General features: G+C 41.2%; 2 protein-coding genes across 2 annotated transcripts in view; both read right to left on the reverse strand.

The window, feature by feature from the left end:
- The window catches only part of LOC117035347 (uncharacterized), a 62894-nt gene that overhangs the window by 17619 nt on the left and 24643 nt on the right, over nucleotides 1-20632 (reverse strand). The window contains exons 6-11 of the mRNA XM_033129240.1: nucleotides 16089-16243; nucleotides 14376-14656; nucleotides 13654-14251; nucleotides 12796-13361; nucleotides 1078-1375; nucleotides 867-974 (exon numbers count right to left, since the gene is read on the reverse strand). Coding sequence (XP_032985131.1) covers nucleotides 867-974; nucleotides 1078-1375; nucleotides 12796-13361; nucleotides 13654-14251; nucleotides 14376-14656; nucleotides 16089-16243 — 2006 coding nt within the window. The remainder of the gene's footprint in view (nucleotides 1-866; nucleotides 975-1077; nucleotides 1376-12795; nucleotides 13362-13653; nucleotides 14252-14375; nucleotides 14657-16088; nucleotides 16244-20632) is intronic.
- LOC117034961 (merlin-like) lies at nucleotides 12628-14377 on the reverse strand. The gene is given in 2 exon segments (XM_033128501.1): nucleotides 12628-13648; nucleotides 13650-14377. Coding segments are annotated over 2 exon segments (1638 nt in total). The 5' UTR covers nucleotides 14363-14377; the 3' UTR covers nucleotides 12628-12723.

Here is a 20632-nt window from a genome sequence, read left to right on the forward strand (position 1 = left end):
CCCCTATGGGAGTCCTGGGATAGAATCTCAGACTGTGGCCTCCGTCCTCCATAAAAGCCTGAAAGAACTCCATAAAAGTTCTTTCAGGCCCAGTCTCAAACTGAGCCCAGATCTGTGGCTCCAAGACACAGCCTAAGTGGATCCATCTGTCAGAGCTTCGCCTCGGTTCTCTATGGGACTGGATCTCCTGCGACCATAGTGTAAAAGAAGAAAAAGTAGAAGTAGGAGGGGCTCCTAGCCCCAAGCTCTAAAAACCCGCTGGACAGCAGAAATAGCCTCCGGGCGAACGCCATTCATAGTGCTGGAGAGCGAATGGCGGCGGTTTGGCGGTTTGTCCGCTTCCGCTGGGCTCGAGAGGGCAAAGGGAACTACAAAGACTCAAAACACAATCGGGGTCTGAGGCAGACGCCCCACACCCATCCACGGGCCAACCCCACCCCGCGTCTACCAAGAATGTACAAAGAGGGTGCCCTCCCCAGTTCTAACCCCGAAGGCAGAGACGGCCACGCGGCCCACAGGGCCACAGAGTCCCGCCTGGATAGCGCCCACCACGGCCCCGCAGGCACCCGCCATCCAGCACTGGACGTTGGGCGCACAATCCACATCCCGGGCCCAGCCAGGAGGACACACAGCTGCGATACCCATGACCTCCATACACCTCCAGTCTGCTCCCACGCCACCCTGAAACCACATCCACCCCCAATAGAAGCGCGCTGACTCCCCTTCCCCCCAGGCAGCACACGCGGCCTCAACACCCCCACCCTCCCCGTCGTCCTTTATTTTTCAAGCGTGGGCGCGCAGCCAGGACGTGCCCAACGGCCACCCATATTTAAGACTCAGACAGTCCAGGCGCCGGGGGTCCTCACCGTCCACTTCTCCCGGGTCGTCGCACTCCACTCTGATCGAATCCACCCCAAACCAGTGAGCTCCGCCGCCCGGGACGCGCTGACCCTTTGCGTCCGAACTCCCTCCGACTCAACAAGGGCCAGCCAACTCCGGCTGGAAGTGGCACATGTCGCGGAGCTCTCAGGGAAATGTAGTCCAGAGGAGGACAAATCCAGCTGGAGCCTGGCCGACACGACAGTCTACTCCGTCCAGGCGCGTCGTGTTGCCGGCCTTCAACGAAAGTCAGTGCTGGTCGCCAGCGCGCCTGAGCATCCTCCGAAGACCTGGGCGAGGCGACAGGTCCAGGGAGCAACAGGTGGCTGCTGAGGGGTAAGAACAGGTTGTAGACCGTGGAGGCCTCTGAGGTATGTAGCCCACAGCTGGGGAAAGGGCAGGGCGGTCCTCTCCCAGGATGTCCCGAGTACCCAAAGCTAACCCGTCTGCAACAGTCCTCGCCCCATACTGGGAGATGCGCAGAGACCTCTAAGATCTATAGTTAAAAGCCAGGAAGCAGAATGTCCACAGAGTTCTTTCCACAAGGAGCCGCGCTCTCAGCGCGGGACCAGGAGAGGACGACTTCCCGCCACATCACGACCTAGGAGCCCTCCGGGACCTGAGCAGTTCATCCCTTGGCGCCTCGCAATCCTGGTGTAGCTAGGTGCTCGACTTTCGGCTGAGAATTACTAATTCATTCCTCAGTCCCGGGCGCCGCCGAGAAGCGTTCGTCCTCAGTCAGGAACACCGTAAGAATGCAGTCAGAAGTCCGGGCTTTTCAGCAAAATTCCGGCGGCGGGGGCCACAGGGACAAGGGGGAGCGGCTGGTTCCACCCTGGAGGCTTCCGGGAAATGTAGTCCCAGCTTTGAGAGTAGGGAATGGGACGGAGGAGAGACTGAAGGCTGACAGTCTTGAGTCTGGTCTAAGAAGGGACTGGGGGTTGAAGGAGGACAACCCTGGGTCCAGAGTGGAAATAAGGGAGTACCAATATTAAACATCATATGCTACGTAATACTGTTTTCAAACTTTTTATAAGTACATAAATACACTTGATAAGATATCTGGAAAGCTACACTAACATTTGTTAACAGTAGTTAATTTCTAGGAGTATAATTGTGATATTTTTTCTTTGGACTTTAAGAGTATTCTCTTATATTTTGGCCATTAGTATGTCCTTCTCATGAAACATTACTTATTAAATAACGTTAAATATAAAATGAGTAAATATAGACTCTGAAATTGATGAGCTAGAAAACAAAAAAGTGGACCAGATTTTTAAAAATTCACAATCTGGTTCTAAAAGATAAATGAAACACAATATTGATAAACAATAACAAAACAAAACAAAAAATTAAATCAAAACAAAAACCTTAGAAATCAGGGGTTAAACCACAGACATACAGTTTAAAAGAATTTTGAGGCTGTTATGTTCAACTGTTCAACTCTATAACCACAGTAGAGGTAATTGTAGATTTTCTAGTAAAATTAAATTATTAATTTCTAGTAAGGAGTAGAAAACTTGAACAGAACAATAACCATAATAAAATTTAAATGTATTTTAAAATGTGCACTATTTTAAAGATTGTAGGCGGTTATAACTGAGTTTTAGCTAATTTTTGCACTAATAATGATTATGCAATTTATTCAGATCCTAGGAAAAAATGGAATGCTCTCTAATTAATTTTGTCTAACTAGTATAAAATCTGATAAAGACGCCAAAAGAAAAGTATCATTTGTGTTAAAAGATAAACTGAGGCATGTTACAATTTTCAAGAGTTTATCTGAGCCTACAGAGATTTGAGTTGGGCAGAGTTAAACTGAAGTGGTTAGGAGCGATCCACAAACAGGAGCTACTGGAGGGATTTCTGCGGAGAGATTTTTATGGAGAAGACTGAGAAGCAAAGCACAGTAATTATTTGGTGATAACTTAAGCACTTGCCTTGTTTGGATAAGCTAAGTTGGCTGTTTGTGACTGGTTGTTCTTAAGTTTTATTTTCTCCAATTTGAGTCACTGACTGGGTTAGATTTTGGTTTGCTTATGTATGGAACGGAGGCATTAGAACCACTTCGATTTGATGGCTTCCTTGCTTAATTACTTTAACATTTGTGATTGATTACAGATGCAAAAATTCCAAATAAAAGGATGATTTCAACAATGTAGTATAAAATTTGTACAGTGACTTTGTCAAAGATTCCTTAATGGAAGAACATTAAGAAATCCAGTGACAAAATTCATTGCATGAACAAATTAAAGGAGAAAAAAGAAAAAACATATAATAAATGATGCCAGTAGGATAACTGGTAGACAGAATAATGCTTCCCCCCTCCCAAGATATCCAAGTCCTAATTCCCAGGACCTGTGAATGACTATGTTATTTTACATGGCTAAATGAGACTTTACAGATATACTTAAATTAAGGAGCTTTTGAGATGAGATTATCTTGGAATATCTGAGTAGGCCTAATGTAATCATGAAGTCCCTATAAGAGGAAGACAAGAGGATCAGTCAGAGAGGATGATGTGAAGACAGAAGTAGAGGTTGGAATGATGTACTCTGAAGATGGAATAAGGTGCCATGAGCCAAGGAATACAGGTAGCTGATAGAAGCTGGAAAAGTCAATAGATTAACTGCCCCTCCCCCACCCCGTTCAGTGGTGCAAGGAGCACAAAATGTTTTCAAGAAGTACGAAGTCAGACAATTAAGTTCACAAACTCATCCTAGAAAAAGTGCTACATACCTCATTGCTGAATATCACTACAGTCACCTTCGAAGTACACCCCTTGGGAAGCTATGCACTGACCCCAGCACCTAGTCCACCCTTCAAAACAATTTTGGAACTCTTTTTCTGGAATGGTCATCAGAGCTGTCATCGTATTGCCCTTGATGTCCTGGATGTCATCAAAATGTCTTCCTTTCAATATTTTCTTTATCTTTACGTAAAGAAAGAAGTCATTGGGAGCCAGATCAGATGAACAGGGAAGGAGATCCAATACAGTTATTTGTTTATTGGCTAAAAACGTCAGTGCTGTGTGAGCTGGTGCGTTGTTGTGATGCAAGAGCCATGAATTGTTGGCGAAAAGTTCAGGTCGTCTAACTTTTTCACGCAGCCTTTTCAGCACTTCCAAATAGTAAAGTTGGTTAACTGTTTGTCCAGTTGGTACAAATTCATACTGGGTAATCCCTCTGATATTTAAAAAAAAAAAAAGGTTAGCAACATCGTTGCAACAAGTTCACGAACTTAATTGTCTGACTTTGTATGCACATATATCATCAATGGTAAGAAACAACTTTGGAATGGGACACATAGTATAGTCCTCTGCCAACCTCATTTAACAGAGACTATATTTTGGGTTTTACAGAAAATCGCTGCTCCTGTTGCTGTCAGTTATTCAATTTAGTTGGAGGAGGAATAGCAACTGGTTTTCTGGGAACACTAAAACAGTCATTAATTATGTCCCAGCAACAGCTGCTGAAGCTTGTTCTGGATTTTACACTGGTACTCTGCCTAAATAAAGCCTCAGCTGATCTTCACCTATATTTGTTGTTACACAAAATTATCAGTATAAATTGCCACTGCAACTAATTTTTCATGGCTTGCCAAGCCAAGAAAAATGAAACTACTAAGACTGAATTAACAGCACCAAAAATTAAGCACATTTTCATAAACATATACCTTCTATAGGACCCAGCCAATCCACTGCTAAGTATCTATCTAAGAGAAATTAAAACAAAGATCTAGACAAAGACTTGTACCCAAATGTTCATGATAGCTTTATTTGTAATAGTCTCAAACTGGAAACAACACAACTATTCATCAACAGGTGATTGTATAAACAAACTGTGGTACCCTTACTCAGCAATAAAAAGAAACAAACTACTGCAACACACAACATGGATTAATCTCACAATATCTGAGCAAATGAAGCCAGATACCAAAGACATTGTATGATTCCACTTATATGAGGTCCTAAAACAAGCAAGGTGAATGTAGGGAGATGGAAGTCAGGAGAGTGAGTACCTCAGAAGGGGACAGTAGTCACTGTTTAGGAAGGAGCCAAGGAGCTTTCTGAGGGCATAGAAATATTCTATCTCTTGATCTGGGTGGTAGATACACAGTTATATACATTTGATGCATACTTAAGATTTTTATATTTTACTATATGTAAATTACACCTCAATATTTAAAAAGGAAAAGTGTGGTGGCTGTGGTTGAGCATCCACCATCACCAGCGAACTATAGCTGCAGAAGCATGAATCCACTCCCCCAACTGTCCCATAGTCTGCCCAGCATTATAACCCTCCCTTGGCAGGTCAAGAAGGGGCAGAAGCAGCATTCCAGCCTAAGTGGCCTCTACTCATTGCAGTTAAACCTAGTAGGAAAAAAACAAAGCTACAGGCCCAAGAACATGCCTCCTCCTATTCACCCTTCCTCTACCCATCAGTAGAACCCAGTAGAGGCAGCTGGGCCACCTCAGATAGTGTGGCACAGCTAGTGACTTCTGGTCGCAGGGAAACAGTGCCAGGAACTCACAGGTACCGAGCCCCATTGTCCATGCTCTGAGACCACGCAATCCAGTCATACAGGGGATACCCACCTCCCTAGGGAATATGGGGCATTTTACATGGCAAAGGTGACACCACCCCACAGAGATCCCAGAAGTCAAACTAGACCAGGTAAGAGGAAACAAACTTGCACTATAGCACCATCTACTGAAAAACAAAAGAAAGACTTCTACTTATCAACCTGCTAAGTGGTTAAAAGCAAAACAGAAAGATTTCAATCTCTCAAATGCCCAGGCAGAGAAATAATCCATGAAGTACTATGAATAACCAAGGTAACAAGGTAGCTCAGAAAAAAAATGAAAAGGCTCCAGAAAATAAACTAAAAGACATGGAAATATGTGATTTAAATGACAGAGAATTCAAAATTGCAGTTCTAAAAAAGTCACAAGATACAAGAAAACTCAGAAAGGCAGTTCAATGAACTCAGGAATAAAATCAATGAACAGAGGGAATACTTCACTAAAGAGACTGAAACTAAAAAACCCAAAAAAAACATAAATCTAGAATTGAGACACATATCATAAAAAATAGGAAATGGAGGGGGGAAAAATCATAGCATACCCCAAAAGTAAAATAAAAGACAGAAACACAAGGGAAAAGAAACAATGGAGACACAGAGCAAGCACAGAACAAAAGATAAAGTGGCCATAGGAAGTCCTCATAGATCAATAATCACTCTAAATGTTAATGTTCTAAACTCACCAGTTAAAAGCACAGAACAGTGGAAGGGATGAAAAAACAAGACTCAACTATATGTTGCCTTCAGAAGACTCACCTCAGCTACAAAGACAAACATAGACTCAAGTGAAGGGGTGGAAGGTGATACTCCAAGCAAATGGCTTCCAGACATAAGCAGATATAGTTGTCTTATATATGACAAACTAGATTTCAAGATAAAAAAGGTAACGAGAGACAAAAATGGACATTTTATAATGATAAAAAGGATAATACGCCAAGAAGACAAAACACTTTTCAATACATGTGCAGCCAGCCTGGGAGCACCAATATATAGAGCAAGTACTAACAGTCCTAAAGGGAGAAACTGGCAAAAATACAGTTCCAGTAGGGGATGTAAATACCCCATTGACAACAATGGATAGATCATTGAAACAGAAAATCAATAAGGAAATATTGGCCTTCAGTGATACATTAGACCAAGTGGACATAATTCATATTTACAGGGCTTTCCATCCCCAAACAAGAGAATATATATTCTTCCCTACTGCACATGGAACATTCTCAAGGATAGACTGCATTTGGGGGCACAATGCTAGTCTCAATAAATTTAAGGAGACTGAAATCATACCACGCTTATTCTCTGACCACAATAGTATGAAACTAGAATCAACTACAAAAAGAAAGGTGGAAAAACCACAAATATGTGTAGATTAAACAACATGCTACTGAACAACTATTGTGACAAAGAATAAGTAAGAGATCGAAAGATGCAGAGAGACAAATGAGAATGACAATACAATATATTAAAAATTTTGGGATGCAGATATCTAGTCAAGATGGCACAGTAGGTAAACGCTGTGCTTACCTTTTCTCATGAACACAGCAAAATTACAACTAAACTGCAAAACAACTATCATTGAGAATCACCTAAAATTTTGCTGAACAAAGCCCTATAACTAAGGACACGCTGAAGAAGCCACCTCAAGACTGGTAGGAGGGGCAGAGATGCAGAACAGGCTGGTCCCAAACCCGCGTGTGACCATTAAAAATCAGGAGGGATATCACGGGTGCAGAGGTCCCCTTGGAAGAGCGAGGGGTCACAGCCCCTCCCCAGCCCAGGGTTCTAGTCCCAGGGAGAGAAGTCCCATAATTTCTGGTTGTGAAAACCAGCAGGGGTGGTAGCTGAGTGAGACGGAGGGAGGCTGGAGTCCCAGGTGCTCCTCTTAAAGGGACTGAGCGTGGACTTGTTCACTGACTGAATCACTGGCTGTGAGCTCCAGCGCTGGGACAGCAGCTGAAAAGGCAGCAGGGACATTCCGGCCTGACAATTAAGGTCTGACAATTACGTTTGCAAACTCATCCTAGAAAAAGAGCTACATACCTCATTGCTGAATATCACTATGGTCAACTTTGAAGTACTCCCCTTGGGAAGCTATGTACTGATGCCAGTGCCCAGTTCACTCTTCAAGGCAATTTTGGAACTCTTTCTGGAATGGCCATCAGAGCTGTCATCGTATTACACTTGATGTCCTGAATGTCATCAAAATGTCTTCCTTTCAATATTTCCTTTAACCTTAGGTAAAGAAAGAAGTCATTGGGGTCCAGATCAGGTGAGTAGGAAGGTTGTGCCAATACAGTTATTTGTTTACTGGCTAGAAACTCCCTCATAGACAGTGCCGCGTGAGCTGGTGCATTGTCGTGATGCAAGAGCCATGAATTGTTGGTAAAAAGTTCAGGTTGTTTTCTTATAACTTTTCCATGCAGCCTTTTCAGCACTTCCAAATAGTAAACTTGGTTAACTGTTCAGTGGAGACAAATTCATAATGAATACTCCTTCTGATATTAAAAAATGTTAGCAACATCGTTTTGACTCTTGATTTGGACTGATGGAAATTTTGGTTTGTGGAGAATTGGCTGACTTACATTGCGCACTTTGATGCTTTGTTTCAGGGTCATATTGGTACATGCATGCTTCGTCACCAGTGATAACATGGCCCAAAAACACTGTCTTGCCTCTCCAAAAGGTCTTGCAAACTTTGAATCTCCTTTACTTGTGTTCATCAGTGAGCTCCTTCAGGACCATTTTTGCACACAACTTTCTCATGCCAAGATTTTCAGTTAAGATTTTCCTGTTTCTCTATCAATGTTTACTATGCTTCTCGCAGACAGCCAATGATTTTGACACACAATTTGATGAATTTTTGCAATGTTTTCATCTGTTCTGCTTGTTACTGACTGCCCTGACCTCTCTTCATCAGTGAGGCATTCTCTCCCCCCAGAAAAATGTTTAATCCATTTGTACACTGCCATTTTCTTCATGGCATTATCCCCATAAATTTGGACTAACATGTCACTGATTTCATTGCCACTGTTGCCAAGTTTAACAAGAAATTTAATGTTTGTTAGTTGCTCTAATTCAAGCTCAGACATTCTCGTGATGGTCAAAAACATGCAACAACAATAATGAATGCCACTCAGCATAAATGCTACATAAATGTTATAAGCAATTTGTAAAACACTAAAGAGAGAAAGATCTGGAATTGTTAAGACTAAAAGTAATGATTTGTTAAGCTCAGATAAAAAGAAATCTGGAGATTTTAAACCATTCATAGGCCTGTACTTGAAGAATAAGGTTACACAGGAATGTTACTTTCTAAGTTAATTTGTTCTGTAATTCTCTCTATTTCTTAATAAATTGAATTACTTTTATAAATTTTCAAAGTTCCATAGTAAAAATCAAATGTAGAGAAGAACTTTACATCTCCCTTTAAAAAATTATTTTCTAATTACAGTTGACATACAATATATTAGTTTCAGTTGTACAACATGGTGATTAGACATGTATGTACCTCACAAAGTGATCACTGCAATAAGTCTAATACATCATGCATAGTTATTACAACATTATTGACTATATTCCCTATGTTGTACTCTACATCCCTGTGACTATTTTCATAACTGGCAAATTGTACTTATTAATCCCTTCATCATTTTTACCCCTCCCATCTGGAAAAAACAATAATTTCCTTGTATCTATGAGTTTGTTTTTGTTTTGTTTGTTCGTTTATTTTGTATTTTTTAGATTCCACCAGTAGATGAAGTCATGTGGTATTTGTCTTTTTTCTGTCTGACTTATTTCACTTAGCACAATAACCTCTAGGTCCATCCATGTTGGTGCAAACGGATGCCTTTCATTTCTTTTTCTTTTCTGATTGCTCTGGCTAGAATTTCCAATACTAAGTTGAATAAAAGCGGTGAAAGGGGACAGCCTTGTCTTATTCCTGGTCTTAAAGGAAAAGTTTTCAGCTTTCCACTGTTGAGTATGATGTTAGCTGTGGGTTTGTCATATATGTACTTTATTAGGTTGAGGTATTTTCACTCTACCCCACTTTGCTGAGAGTGTTTATTATTAATAGATGTTGGATATTGTCAAATGCTTTGTCTGCATCTGTTGATATGATCATATGGTATTTACCATTTTTTAATGGGTATATCATGTTAATTGATTTGTGGATATTGTACAAACTTTGCATCCCAGGAATTAATCCCACTTGATCATGGTGTATGATCTTGTTAATATGCTGAATTCGGTTTGCTAGTATTTTGTTGAGGATTTTTTCCATTTATGTTCATCAAGGATATTGGCCTATAATTTTTTTTGTAATGTCCTTGTCTGGTTTTGATATCAGGATACTGCTTGTCTCATGAGTTGGGAGTCTTCCTTCCTCTTCAATTTTTTGGACTAGTTTGAGAAGGATAGGTATCAATTCTTCTTCAAGTGCTTGGCAAAATTCACCTGTGAAGCCATCTGGTCCAGAACTTTTTTTTGTTCAGGAATTTTTTTGATTACTGATTTGATTGTTAGTTGTTATTGGTCTATTCAGATTTTCTTTTTCTACCTGACTCAGTCTTGGATGTTTCTAGGAATTTATCCATGTCTTCCAGATTGTCCAATTTGCTGGCATATAATTGTTTGTATTTTCTCAAAATCCCTTGTATTTCTGTAGTGTGAGTTGTCACTTCTCTTTCATTTCTGATTTTATTTATTTGAGCCCTCTCTGTTTTTTTCTTGATGAGACTGGCTAAAGGTTAATCAATTCTGTTTATCTTTTCAAATAACAAACTCTTGGTTTCATTGATCTTTTCTATTGTTTTTCCGGCTCTCTTTCATCTATTTCCACTCTGATCTTTATAATTTCCTTTATTCTACTAATGTTGGGCTTTGTTTCTTCTGTCTCCAATTCCTTTAGGTAGAAGGTTAGGTTGCTTGAGATTTTTCTTGTTTCTTGAGGTAGGCATGTATTGCTATAAATTTCCCTCTTAGGAGTGGTTTGGCTGTGTCCCATAGATTTTTGGATCATTGTGTTTTCCTTTTAATTTTCTCACTGTCTTTGACTTCTTCCTTGATCTCGTTGTTAACCCATTCATTGTTCAATAGCATGTAGTTTAGCCTTGATGTATTTGTATGTTTTTGCTTTTTTCTTGTTATTGATTTCTAGTCTCATACCATTGTGATCTGGGAAGATGTTAGATATAATTTTAATATTCTTAAATTTACTAATACTTGCTTTATGGCCTAACATGTAATCTATCCTGGAAAATGTTGCTTTTGGGTGAAATATTCTAAAAATATCAATTAAGTCCTTCTTGTCTAATGTGTCATTTAAAGCTGTTTCCTTGTTTTCTGTCTGCATGATCTATCCATTAATGTCAATGGGGTGTTAATGTCCTCTTCTATTACTGCATTACTATTGACCTTTCCCTTTATGTCTATCAATATTTATCTATTTAGGTGCCCCTATGTTGGGTGCATAGATATTTACATGTGTTATATCCTCTTGTTGGATCAATCCCTTTATCGTTATGAAATGCCCTTCTTTGTCTCTTGTCACAGCCTTTGTTTTAAAGCCTATTTTGTCTGATACAAGTATTGCTACCTCTGCGTTTTTATTCATTTCCATTTGCATGAAACATCTTTTTCTAACCTTTTATTTTCAGTCTGTGTGTGTTTTTCAATCTGAAGTGGGTCTCTTGAAGGCATTATACATATAGGCCTTGTTTTTTACCCATTCAGCCACCCTATGTCTTTTGTTTGATGCATTTATTCCATTTACCTATAGAGTAATTATTGATAGGTGTGTAGTTGTTGCTTTTATTGTTGTCTGTTTTTGTAGTTCTCTTTCTTTCTTATTCTTTTGTTCTCTTCTCTTGTATGCTGATGAGTTTCTATAGTGTTATATGAACCCAAACAGGCCCACACCAAGACACACCATAATTAAAATGCCAAAACTTAAAGACAAAAAGAGACTTAAAAGTAGCAAAAGTAGTTAGTCATGCACAATAGAGATTCCATAAGACTATCAGCTTTTTATTTTTCTGCCCCCTCCCTTTCTCCCATTCCCTCCCACCCCAACTCCAGTTCAAGTCATTGTTTCTAAGTCTAGTAGTGTAGGACACAGCTCCCTGACCCATGCTGGTATTTTGAGCCTTGTGTTTCCCCCAGCTGAGGCAGTTGTCAGCCAGCCGCTCATGGCAGCACATGGTAGTCCATGGCAGCACACAGTAGCCCACGGCAACTCACAGCAGCCCAGCTCTGGGGAAAGCTGTTTTTCATAATCTTCGCTTCTAGAGGGCGCAGCTCAGTGGCCCATGTGGGAATTCAACTGGCGACTTAGGCATTGGGAGCTTGGTGCTTCAACCACCTGAGCCACCGGGCCAGCCCTATCAGCTTTTTCAACAGAAACTTTGCAGTTTGGATTCCTTTCTCTTTATTTATTGCATAGCTCTTATAGATTTTTAGTTTGTAGTTACCATATCCTTCATGTATGCCATTTATGTTTTTAGCATTCTATTTTAACGTGATGGTATCTTAAGTTTGAATACATTCTAAATCACTACAATTTTTATTCACCCCGCCACATTGTTTTTATCATTTTTAAACTTCTTTTGCATGTTATTTTCTGTCCTTTATTTTTGTAATTACACAGGAGCTTCTAACTTTTCTTTTAACCTTTTTGTTAGCTTTACACTTTGTTGATCCACTGCTTTTATTGTTTGCCCTTGTCAGTGATATTTTTTTTAATTTCCTATTTTATTTTCTTATTCATTTTTGATTTTTTTCTTTTCTACTTAAAGAAGTCCCTTTAACATTTCTTGTGATACTGATTTGCTGGTGATGACTTTCTACGGTTTTTTCTTGCCTGGGGAATTCTTTATCACTCTTTTGATTCTAAATGATAGACTTTCTGGGTAATCTTGGTTGCAGACTTTTTTTTTGATGAGGAAAGACAAATATTTCTTAAGAAATTTAAAGACTCAGGTCTGGAGAACTAGAACCCCATGAGAGAAATCTCTGCAGGGCCATAGTTCAAGGCAATTGCACATGAAGGGGGTTGGGCTCTCCACTCAGCTGGGGGAAGGTCCAGAGCTCCATGGAACCTCCCAGCCAGCCCACCTATAGGTGGCTCCCACGGTGTCTGAACCATCTTGCCAGTGCTGGGAGCAGCAGAAGTGGCAGATCCAGGGGTGGCTGAGTCACCTGCTAGAGCTCTTCAAAGAAGGCCACTTGGGATTTGGCGCTCTGCAAGGTGAGTTTGAGGGCTCAAATGCAGATAGGTCTTCTGCCTTGGGCTTGAAGCTTTTTAATGGTATTGTGCTTGCTGCTGGTGCCAACCCCGTCGGAGTTCTCGTTATGCAGAATATCCAAGGCCGTCTCCCTCTCTTTCAGTTTCAGGGCCTCAATCTCAGTCTTGAGTTTATTGAGCTGCTCCTGCAGATGCTTCCTCTTCTCCACTTTCTCTTTCTCTATCTCCACGGAAAGCCGCTTCATGTCAGTATCCTTGAAGTCGAACGACAGGCTGTCGCCAATGAGGTTGAAGTTTGGTATGTCAGGAGGCAAAGATGCTGGAATTGGGTTCACGGATGGGTATGTGGGCTTGGGGGTGATTCCAGGACTTTTGCTTGGCTCTTCGCGAGCTTTGTACACGTCCTGCTTCAGCTGATCAGCCTCCTCGGCCCTCCTCTCTGACTCCTCAGCCATCTTCAGTGCCAGCACCTCAGCTTCTAGCACCTTCTGTTCCATCAGGCGTTTCTCTTCCTCCGTCCGAATGGCCGTGGCCTTGATGCATTGCATTTCCTGTTCAGTCTCTGCGGCCGTCTGTGCCATGAGTTTTGGCTCCTCCTCAGTGATTTGGGCCTTTTCCACCAACAGGTCAGCCGTCTCCTCAGACCGCATGAGTGCTTCGTTGGCCATTGTCGCTTATTCTTTCATCTGCAACAGCCTCCTCTCCAACTTGTCCCTCGTGCGTTCAGCCTCCTCCCTCATCTGCTTCTCTCGAGCAAGGCGCTGCTGCTCCATCTCTTACGAGCTTTCTCCTCCCTGGGCTTTCATCTGCTGAACTTCCAAAGAATCGGCCTTCCTTCTCCTCACGAAAAGGTCATGGTTCCCGATACACAGCTGAAGAATCAGTTTATTAACACGAAGCTTTGAGAAGTTAAACTTGAAGACATCAATTTTCTTATCCAATGTCACTGTATGAGATGTTTCGGATTTCATTCCACGGGAAGGAGATCTTGGGGGTCAGCCTGTTCTCAGGGTCATAGATGTGAAGCCCCAGAGCATCCACTCCAAGCAGCTCTGTGCCCTTTTTATTCTGGATTGCAAAGTAGTTCACGCCATACATCTCCAGGTCCTGAGCTACCTTCAAATATTCCATTTCAGTTTCATCCCTGGCTCGGCCTCGGTGTTCTGCGTACCAGGTTGTAATCCTCTCCTCCCACATTTCTGGAGTCATTTGATACAGATTTATTACCCTTTTGGGAAGCAATTCCTCTTGGGCCCAAAATCCCTGCTTGTGAACAGACAGGTCGTAGTCATCGTACTTAGCCTGGACGGCGTAAGAAGCCAGGAGCACAGAAGCCTCGGGAGGGCAGCAGATCTTTTCATCTAAAATCTTCTTTACCTGCCAGAAGAATAAATGTTGTGTGATCTCCTCAATCAGCTCCTGCTCGGCATTCTCAGGATAAAATTTGGCGAGGAAGTGAAAGGTGACTGGCTCTTCCTTTGAAACATCACGATCCAGCACCTTCTTGTCCATTTTGAGCCAGGCCACGGTGTCCTTGATTGTGTACTGCAGTCCAAAGAACCAGGATTCCCGAAGCCCCACGGTCTGGCACACTAAATCAAATAGGCCCTTCCCTTTCCACTTCATCTCGCAATTAAACTCCATCTCGGCGTCCATGGTGACGATTCACATGGTGAACATCTTGGCCTGCTTCCTCTTGAGTGAGCTGAAGCTCATGCGGGAAGCGATGGCCCAGCCATGGTGGGGGGCTTAGGCCTGGGACCCTCGCATCCCGATGCCAGAGCTTTGGGACTGTTAGCCTCCCTGGATAAGCTGCATAGGCCTCAGGGCCACCATGGTGGTCGGCCGGCCAGTCTGGGAGCTGTCTGAGCCGTGGGGGCCCCAAGCGGCCAGCATGGACCGTGAGGACCCTGCCCTGGGAGCGGAAAGGGGGAGTTGCAGTCTGAGCTCCTACAGCCGTAGGAAAGGAACGCCTGGTTGTAGACTTTTGCCTTTCATCACTTTGACTATTTCATGTTATTCTCCTCTGGCCAGCAAAGTTTCTGTTGAAAAAGCTGATAGTCCTTGACTATTTTTCTCCTGCTACTTTTAAGATTCTCTATCTTTAACTTTTGGTATTTTAATTATGGCATCTTCGTGTGGGCCTATTTGGATTCATATTGTTTGGGATTCTCTGTCCTTTTTGGACTTGTATGTCTATTTCCATTGCCAGATTAGGGAAGTTTTCAGTCATTATTTCTTCAAATAGGTTTTCAATTCCTTCTTCTCTTCTTCTGGGACCCCTATTATGTGAATGTTGGTATGCTAGATGTTGTCCCAGAGGTTCCTTAAACTATCCTAATTTTTAGAATTCTTTTTTTCTGTTTGCTGTTTTGATTGGGTGACCTTGGCTACCTTGTCTTACAGATTGCTAATTTGATCCTATACTTCATCTCATTAGCTGTTGATTCCCTCTAGTACATTTTTCATTTCAGTTATTATAATCTTCAGTTATGATTGGTTTTTATTTTTATAATCGCTTTTTTCTTCTTTTTTTAGAAGGGCACAGCTCACAGTGGCCCATGCAGGGATCAAACCGACAACCTTGGTGTTATTAGCACCACACTCTAACCAACAGAGCTAACTGGCCACCCTCTATAATCTCCTTTTTTGATGGTTTCTTTGTTAAAGTTCTCACTGAGTTCTTTTATTCTACTCTGAAGTTCATTGAGCATCGTTATTGCCAGTGTTTTGAACTCTGTAGATTGCTTGCCTCGTTTTGTTTTCTTTTTCTGGAGGTTCCCCCCCCCATTCTTTCATTTTGGATATGTCTCCTCATTTTGGCTCACTTGCTGTATTTGTTTCTACTTATATGTATTCAGTAGATCTGCTACATCTCTTAGTCTTTGACAAAGTGGCCTTATGTAGAAGGTGCCCTGTGAGGCTCAGTGGCAGACTCCCTTTCAACTGAGCTGGGTGCTCCAGGGGTGTCTCCTGAGTGGGTTGTTTGCCCTCCTGTTGTAGTTGGGCCTCAATTGCTCCTGGCACATCAGTGGCTGGGTTTGACTCTCAGGATGACTAAATCTGAGGGCTGTGACTACAGAAAATGAGCTGTAGGCTGACCCTGTGGAGTAGAAGTCACTTCAGTGGGGTTCTGATGCCAGCTGAGGCCCCTTTCATGTGTGTCAGTTGTGGATGTGATTGGGTGGTGTTCTGGTGCAGTCTGAATCTTGTTACCAAGTGTGTTGGGTCTGGAGACTGTTGGGAGGGTCTCCTGTGTAGGCCAAAGTCAGTCACCACTTGTATAGGGCTGGAGCCCCTTAGTAGAAGCTACAAAGTGATCTATGGTTGGTTGCTAATTGTGTTGTGCAGAGAGGTGCTTGGGAGAGGATACACTGTGAACCAAGGCCAGCTGCCACTTCTGTGGGCTTGGTGCCCTTTGGTGGGCATTGCAATGCAAGCTGAGGCCAGCTGCCACTTGTGCCTGGCTTGTTGTCGCTTAGTTGGGAGTTGTTATAGGCCAGGACTGGCTGCTGCTCATGCCATGTTTGGAGCTGCCTGATGGGAGTTAAAATGCAACTTGAGTCTGGTCACCACTTGTGCTAGGTTTGGACCCATTTGGCAGGAACTTCAATGTACATGAAGGTTGGCTGCTGCTTATATGGGGTTTGTGTACTTTTGAGACAGTCTGTAGCATGAGGGCAGCCACCACTTGTGAGGGATTTGAAGACTTTTGAGAAAGTCTGCAGCACAAGCCTAGGACAGTCACCACTTGTTTGGGGTTTGTGGTCCTTTGAATGAGTCTGCAGCATGAGCCAAGGCAGTCTGCTCCTGTGAAGGAGCTGCTGGAAGAGGCTCAGGCTGGGCAAGTGAGTTGGGTGGGGCAAACAGTATTAGCCAGGTTAATGGAGAGCACAGATTTGACGCCTACCTGTGCCAGGCTGGCTGGCTGAAAGAAGAGCTCAACAAAGGAAGTACCTACCAACACTTCTGTCCCCAGAAGGATGCCCCACCCCCTGCCTTGCCAGCCCGCAGCTGAAGTTAGTCAATTTAGTTCCCCCCTGTATGTCCCTGGTCCTTTTTGAGCTGTTCCCCCTGCACTGGAGCTTGGAGTGAGTGAAGAGCAGCATATGTTGGTCTCCCATAGCCCTTTCCCTCTCTGGCACACAATTCCCACTGGTTTTCACAGCCTGATGTTATGGGGATTCCTCTTCCTGGCACTGACGCCCTGGGCTGGGGAGCCTGGTGTGAGGATGGGACCTCTCGCTCCTCAGGGGACCTCCACAACTAAGATATCTCTCCCATTTCTTAATCATACCATGGATATGGGACCTGCCCAGTCTGCATCTCTGCGCCTCCTGCCAGTCTTAACATATATATTTTATATCCTTAGTTATAGGAATTTTATTCAGCTAGTCTTCAAGGGGTTCTGTGATGGCAGTTCTATATAATTTAGTTGTAATTTTGATGTGATCATGGGAGGAGGCAATCTCAGCATTTACCTAATCCCCCATCTTTTTTTCCTTCATTATGCATTTTAAGTATCAATATGTGCATGTTTCATTTTTACAGTCATACATTTTCTAGTCTGTTATAACTAATTCCCCATCTTGACCAGTCAAAATAGCAGTGTTTAAAGAGTCGTTTGGGAAATTCTAGGCATCCCTTAGATCAAAATTATTTTCATAATAATTCCAAGACTTTATTTTCCTTTTTCACGCTCATTTTCTCATGTATCAAGTGGGGTTTCCCAGTCTACATGACCTGTGACATTGCTACAAACTGAATGTAGAAGCAAATGAGAATCCATCTTCCATTAAACTATTAAAGGTATGTGCGAAAGTGTACAACAATGCCACTCTTCCCATTAAGTATTTTTGTTTTAGAAAACAATTATTTTTCATAAAATGCTATTTATGTTAACATTTAATAAATGTATTAATTTTTTAATGAATTTAAAAGTTTTAAAAATTTCAGTTTGAGAATTGCTGTTGCAAAATGCTCCACTGTCTTATGGCAGATTCCCTGGAACACAGAATATGACATGGAAATTTATGATGAGGGTTATTAGGAAGAGCTGTTGGGAATATTATTTGTAAGGAAATGAGGGAAGCAGAATTGAGTGGAAGGTAAAATTGAACTGTGATGCAGTTGTAATCCCTTGGGGAGCTCTAGAACTCCCTTGGGGAGCTCTAGAACTGAGATGGCTCTGCAGACTTGTTCTAAATTGAGCCAAAGGGGGCCAGGATGCCCCCAGGGAGGCAGTGTAACCTTGCATATAATGCAGCTTGCTTCATCCAAGAGAAATTCCTACATAGAGGAACTTGTGAGTTGTCAGTAGTTCAGATTCTCAGCAGTTGGTAGCACAAGTGCCTCAGTGCTGAGGGGGGAATCTTGACAGCTCTGAGGCGTAGGTTACACTCTAGAGTTCCCTTAGAGATCAGGCTGAAATCACTCATGGCAGGCTAGGGCTGATATCACACCCTTGACTTATCCCTCTTTCCTGTCCTGCTTCCTCCACACCTTTACCCTTCTTACTGGGAGAACTTCCTTAACATATCACTTGCGTAGGAATTCTCATCTCTAGTCTGCTTCTGGGAAACACAAGCTAAAAGAAGGTCCACAGCAGATCTCAATTCCATCCTCCAATCTTTTGTTTCTCCCTAGTCTGCTTCATTTTTAGCAAATGGTTAACCAACCAGACAGTTGTTCTCCATAAAAATGTCGGAGGTATCCTTCTCTCTCCCCCTCATCTTTCATATCAGCAAACTTCAAATACAGTTTGAAATATAGAACGGAAATTCTCCAGGCAGCAGCTCCCACGTATCCAAGTAAAGAGGGATTTATTGTGGTTTAATAATTTTTTCAGAGGTTATCTCAGTCACTTATACCTTATTTCTACTCCTTAGGGGAGTGAAAAAATTTAACTTACAGAGACCAGATCATCTCTTCACTGACATACGATCAGTAAGACACCCTTCCTAGACTTGAGATTCAGGTTTACTCTCTGGCACTTTATCTCACTCAATAAGCACAGCCACTATTAATGGGAGAGGACAAAAGAGGCACCTAAGGTGGTCCCTATGGACCATAAATGAAATTTTAAATTTTTCTGTTGACTACAAAGCAATGTAAAGAAAGGGGCAAAGGATTCAAATGAAGCATGAGCCAAATAAATAAACATGAAGAAGAAAATCAGAGAGACAAATTACAGTTTAGACAAAGCAAAACAATCCAACAAAATATCTTGGAACTAAACATATTTACATAGGTTTTGTGTAGGTAACACATGAACTTTGAAAACTATTTTATAAAGTCTACACAAATTAGGTGCACTCTCATAATTAGACTTAGCATAAAACCTATTAAAGAAGAGACTATGAAATGACAATACTCATTTAGATATTTAAGTTCTGGTAAGTTGTCCTTTTCATAAAAATCAGTTCCTCTTATTTACAATTATAAATCACTGTTGATCTTCAAAAATAGCTAATAATAGTAAAAACGAATATAGTCATGTTTGTACATCACTAGTTTGAGAGAGAAATATTGAGTTTTGTGCAATCAGCTTCAAACAAATATAGGTGACATTCAAACATTTAATGCTGAAGTTCCCTTTTGATAAATATCCCCAATCTTTACTCCTTTTAAAAATGGTGATTTTTTTTGGGTATAAAATAATATCGTAGAAATGGCATAATAAAATAATTACCTTAAATAAGGGTTGGTTCCTGTATTGTTATAGAGAATGAGGTCCTTTTAGAGAACTCTATTATTACTGCTCAGGGTCTGAGACCACCACCACTTCCAACCAAAACTAGATAGGTTGTATAAGTCAAGGGTCATGGAAGGAATAAAATGAGTAATGGAAGGTCTGTAGAGTAAGAGTGAAGCAATTTTACAAAATTGCTTGTGGCCACTACAAGAAAATAAAAGGTTTTCTCATTTCAAAATATTGTAAACAACTAACAATGATATGATATGAATGCCTATGCAGGTTGTATGGAAACTTGCAGGGCAAGAAAAGTACTATCTCTGAATCAATTTCTCAGGAAACTCTTATTCTCTTTACAATGCCTCAAAACATATTACTAATTAGTTAGCTATGAATCCAACGAATCTGTTTTCAAATAATGCAAAACACACTGAGAAAGTAGGGATAATTAGTTGACCATGATGTCGTAAAACAGTACACAAAATCACATTTGATTTGTCACATTGCTATCAGATTATCAAATTTTTAATAATTACATATTTACTTGAATCTAAGACACAATTGATTAAAAGATGAATCCCAACTTCACAAATGTTAAAAAAGCATAAGATTGACAAAATATGATAATTTCATATTGTATAGTAAATACATTACTAATTTTCTGGAAATATTTTTGATAAAATAGTTTAGCACCTGATAGGGCATATGAATCCATTATTACATTTTCCTATGGGAATAGGCTTCCCCTAGCCCATACATTCTGAGAAATAACTACAAAAACACTATTAAGATGAGACACCCAGATTACCATTGTGTAACATTAACTTTTAAGATTTATTTTATACGCTAGCAATCTTTTTTTAAGGCATAAAAATTACAAGTAAAGCTAAAAGTTCCCTTTGATCAATACCCTCAATCCTAATCTCCTGCCAGAGACTACACTAACAATAATTTGGTATGTATCCTTCTAGTTCATTTAAAATAGTTTTACATACATCTTTCAATAACAAAACACAGTTCTGTTCTTTATGAATGATTTCATTCCAATTTACATGAATGTCATCATATAATATGTTTCACTTGGATCTTGATTTCTTTTTCACTTGACATTTAGATAACTACCCATATTACAAAAACAGATCTAGTCCATTGCTTTTAACTGCTGTTTACTATTCCATTATTTGAACACATCACATTTTATTAATCCATTATTATTCTATCAATATTTAGGT

Source organism: Rhinolophus ferrumequinum, chromosome 15 (genome assembly GCF_004115265.2).
Source record: "Rhinolophus ferrumequinum isolate MPI-CBG mRhiFer1 chromosome 15, mRhiFer1_v1.p, whole genome shotgun sequence".
Classification (NCBI taxonomy): domain Eukaryota; kingdom Metazoa; phylum Chordata; class Mammalia; order Chiroptera; family Rhinolophidae; genus Rhinolophus; species Rhinolophus ferrumequinum.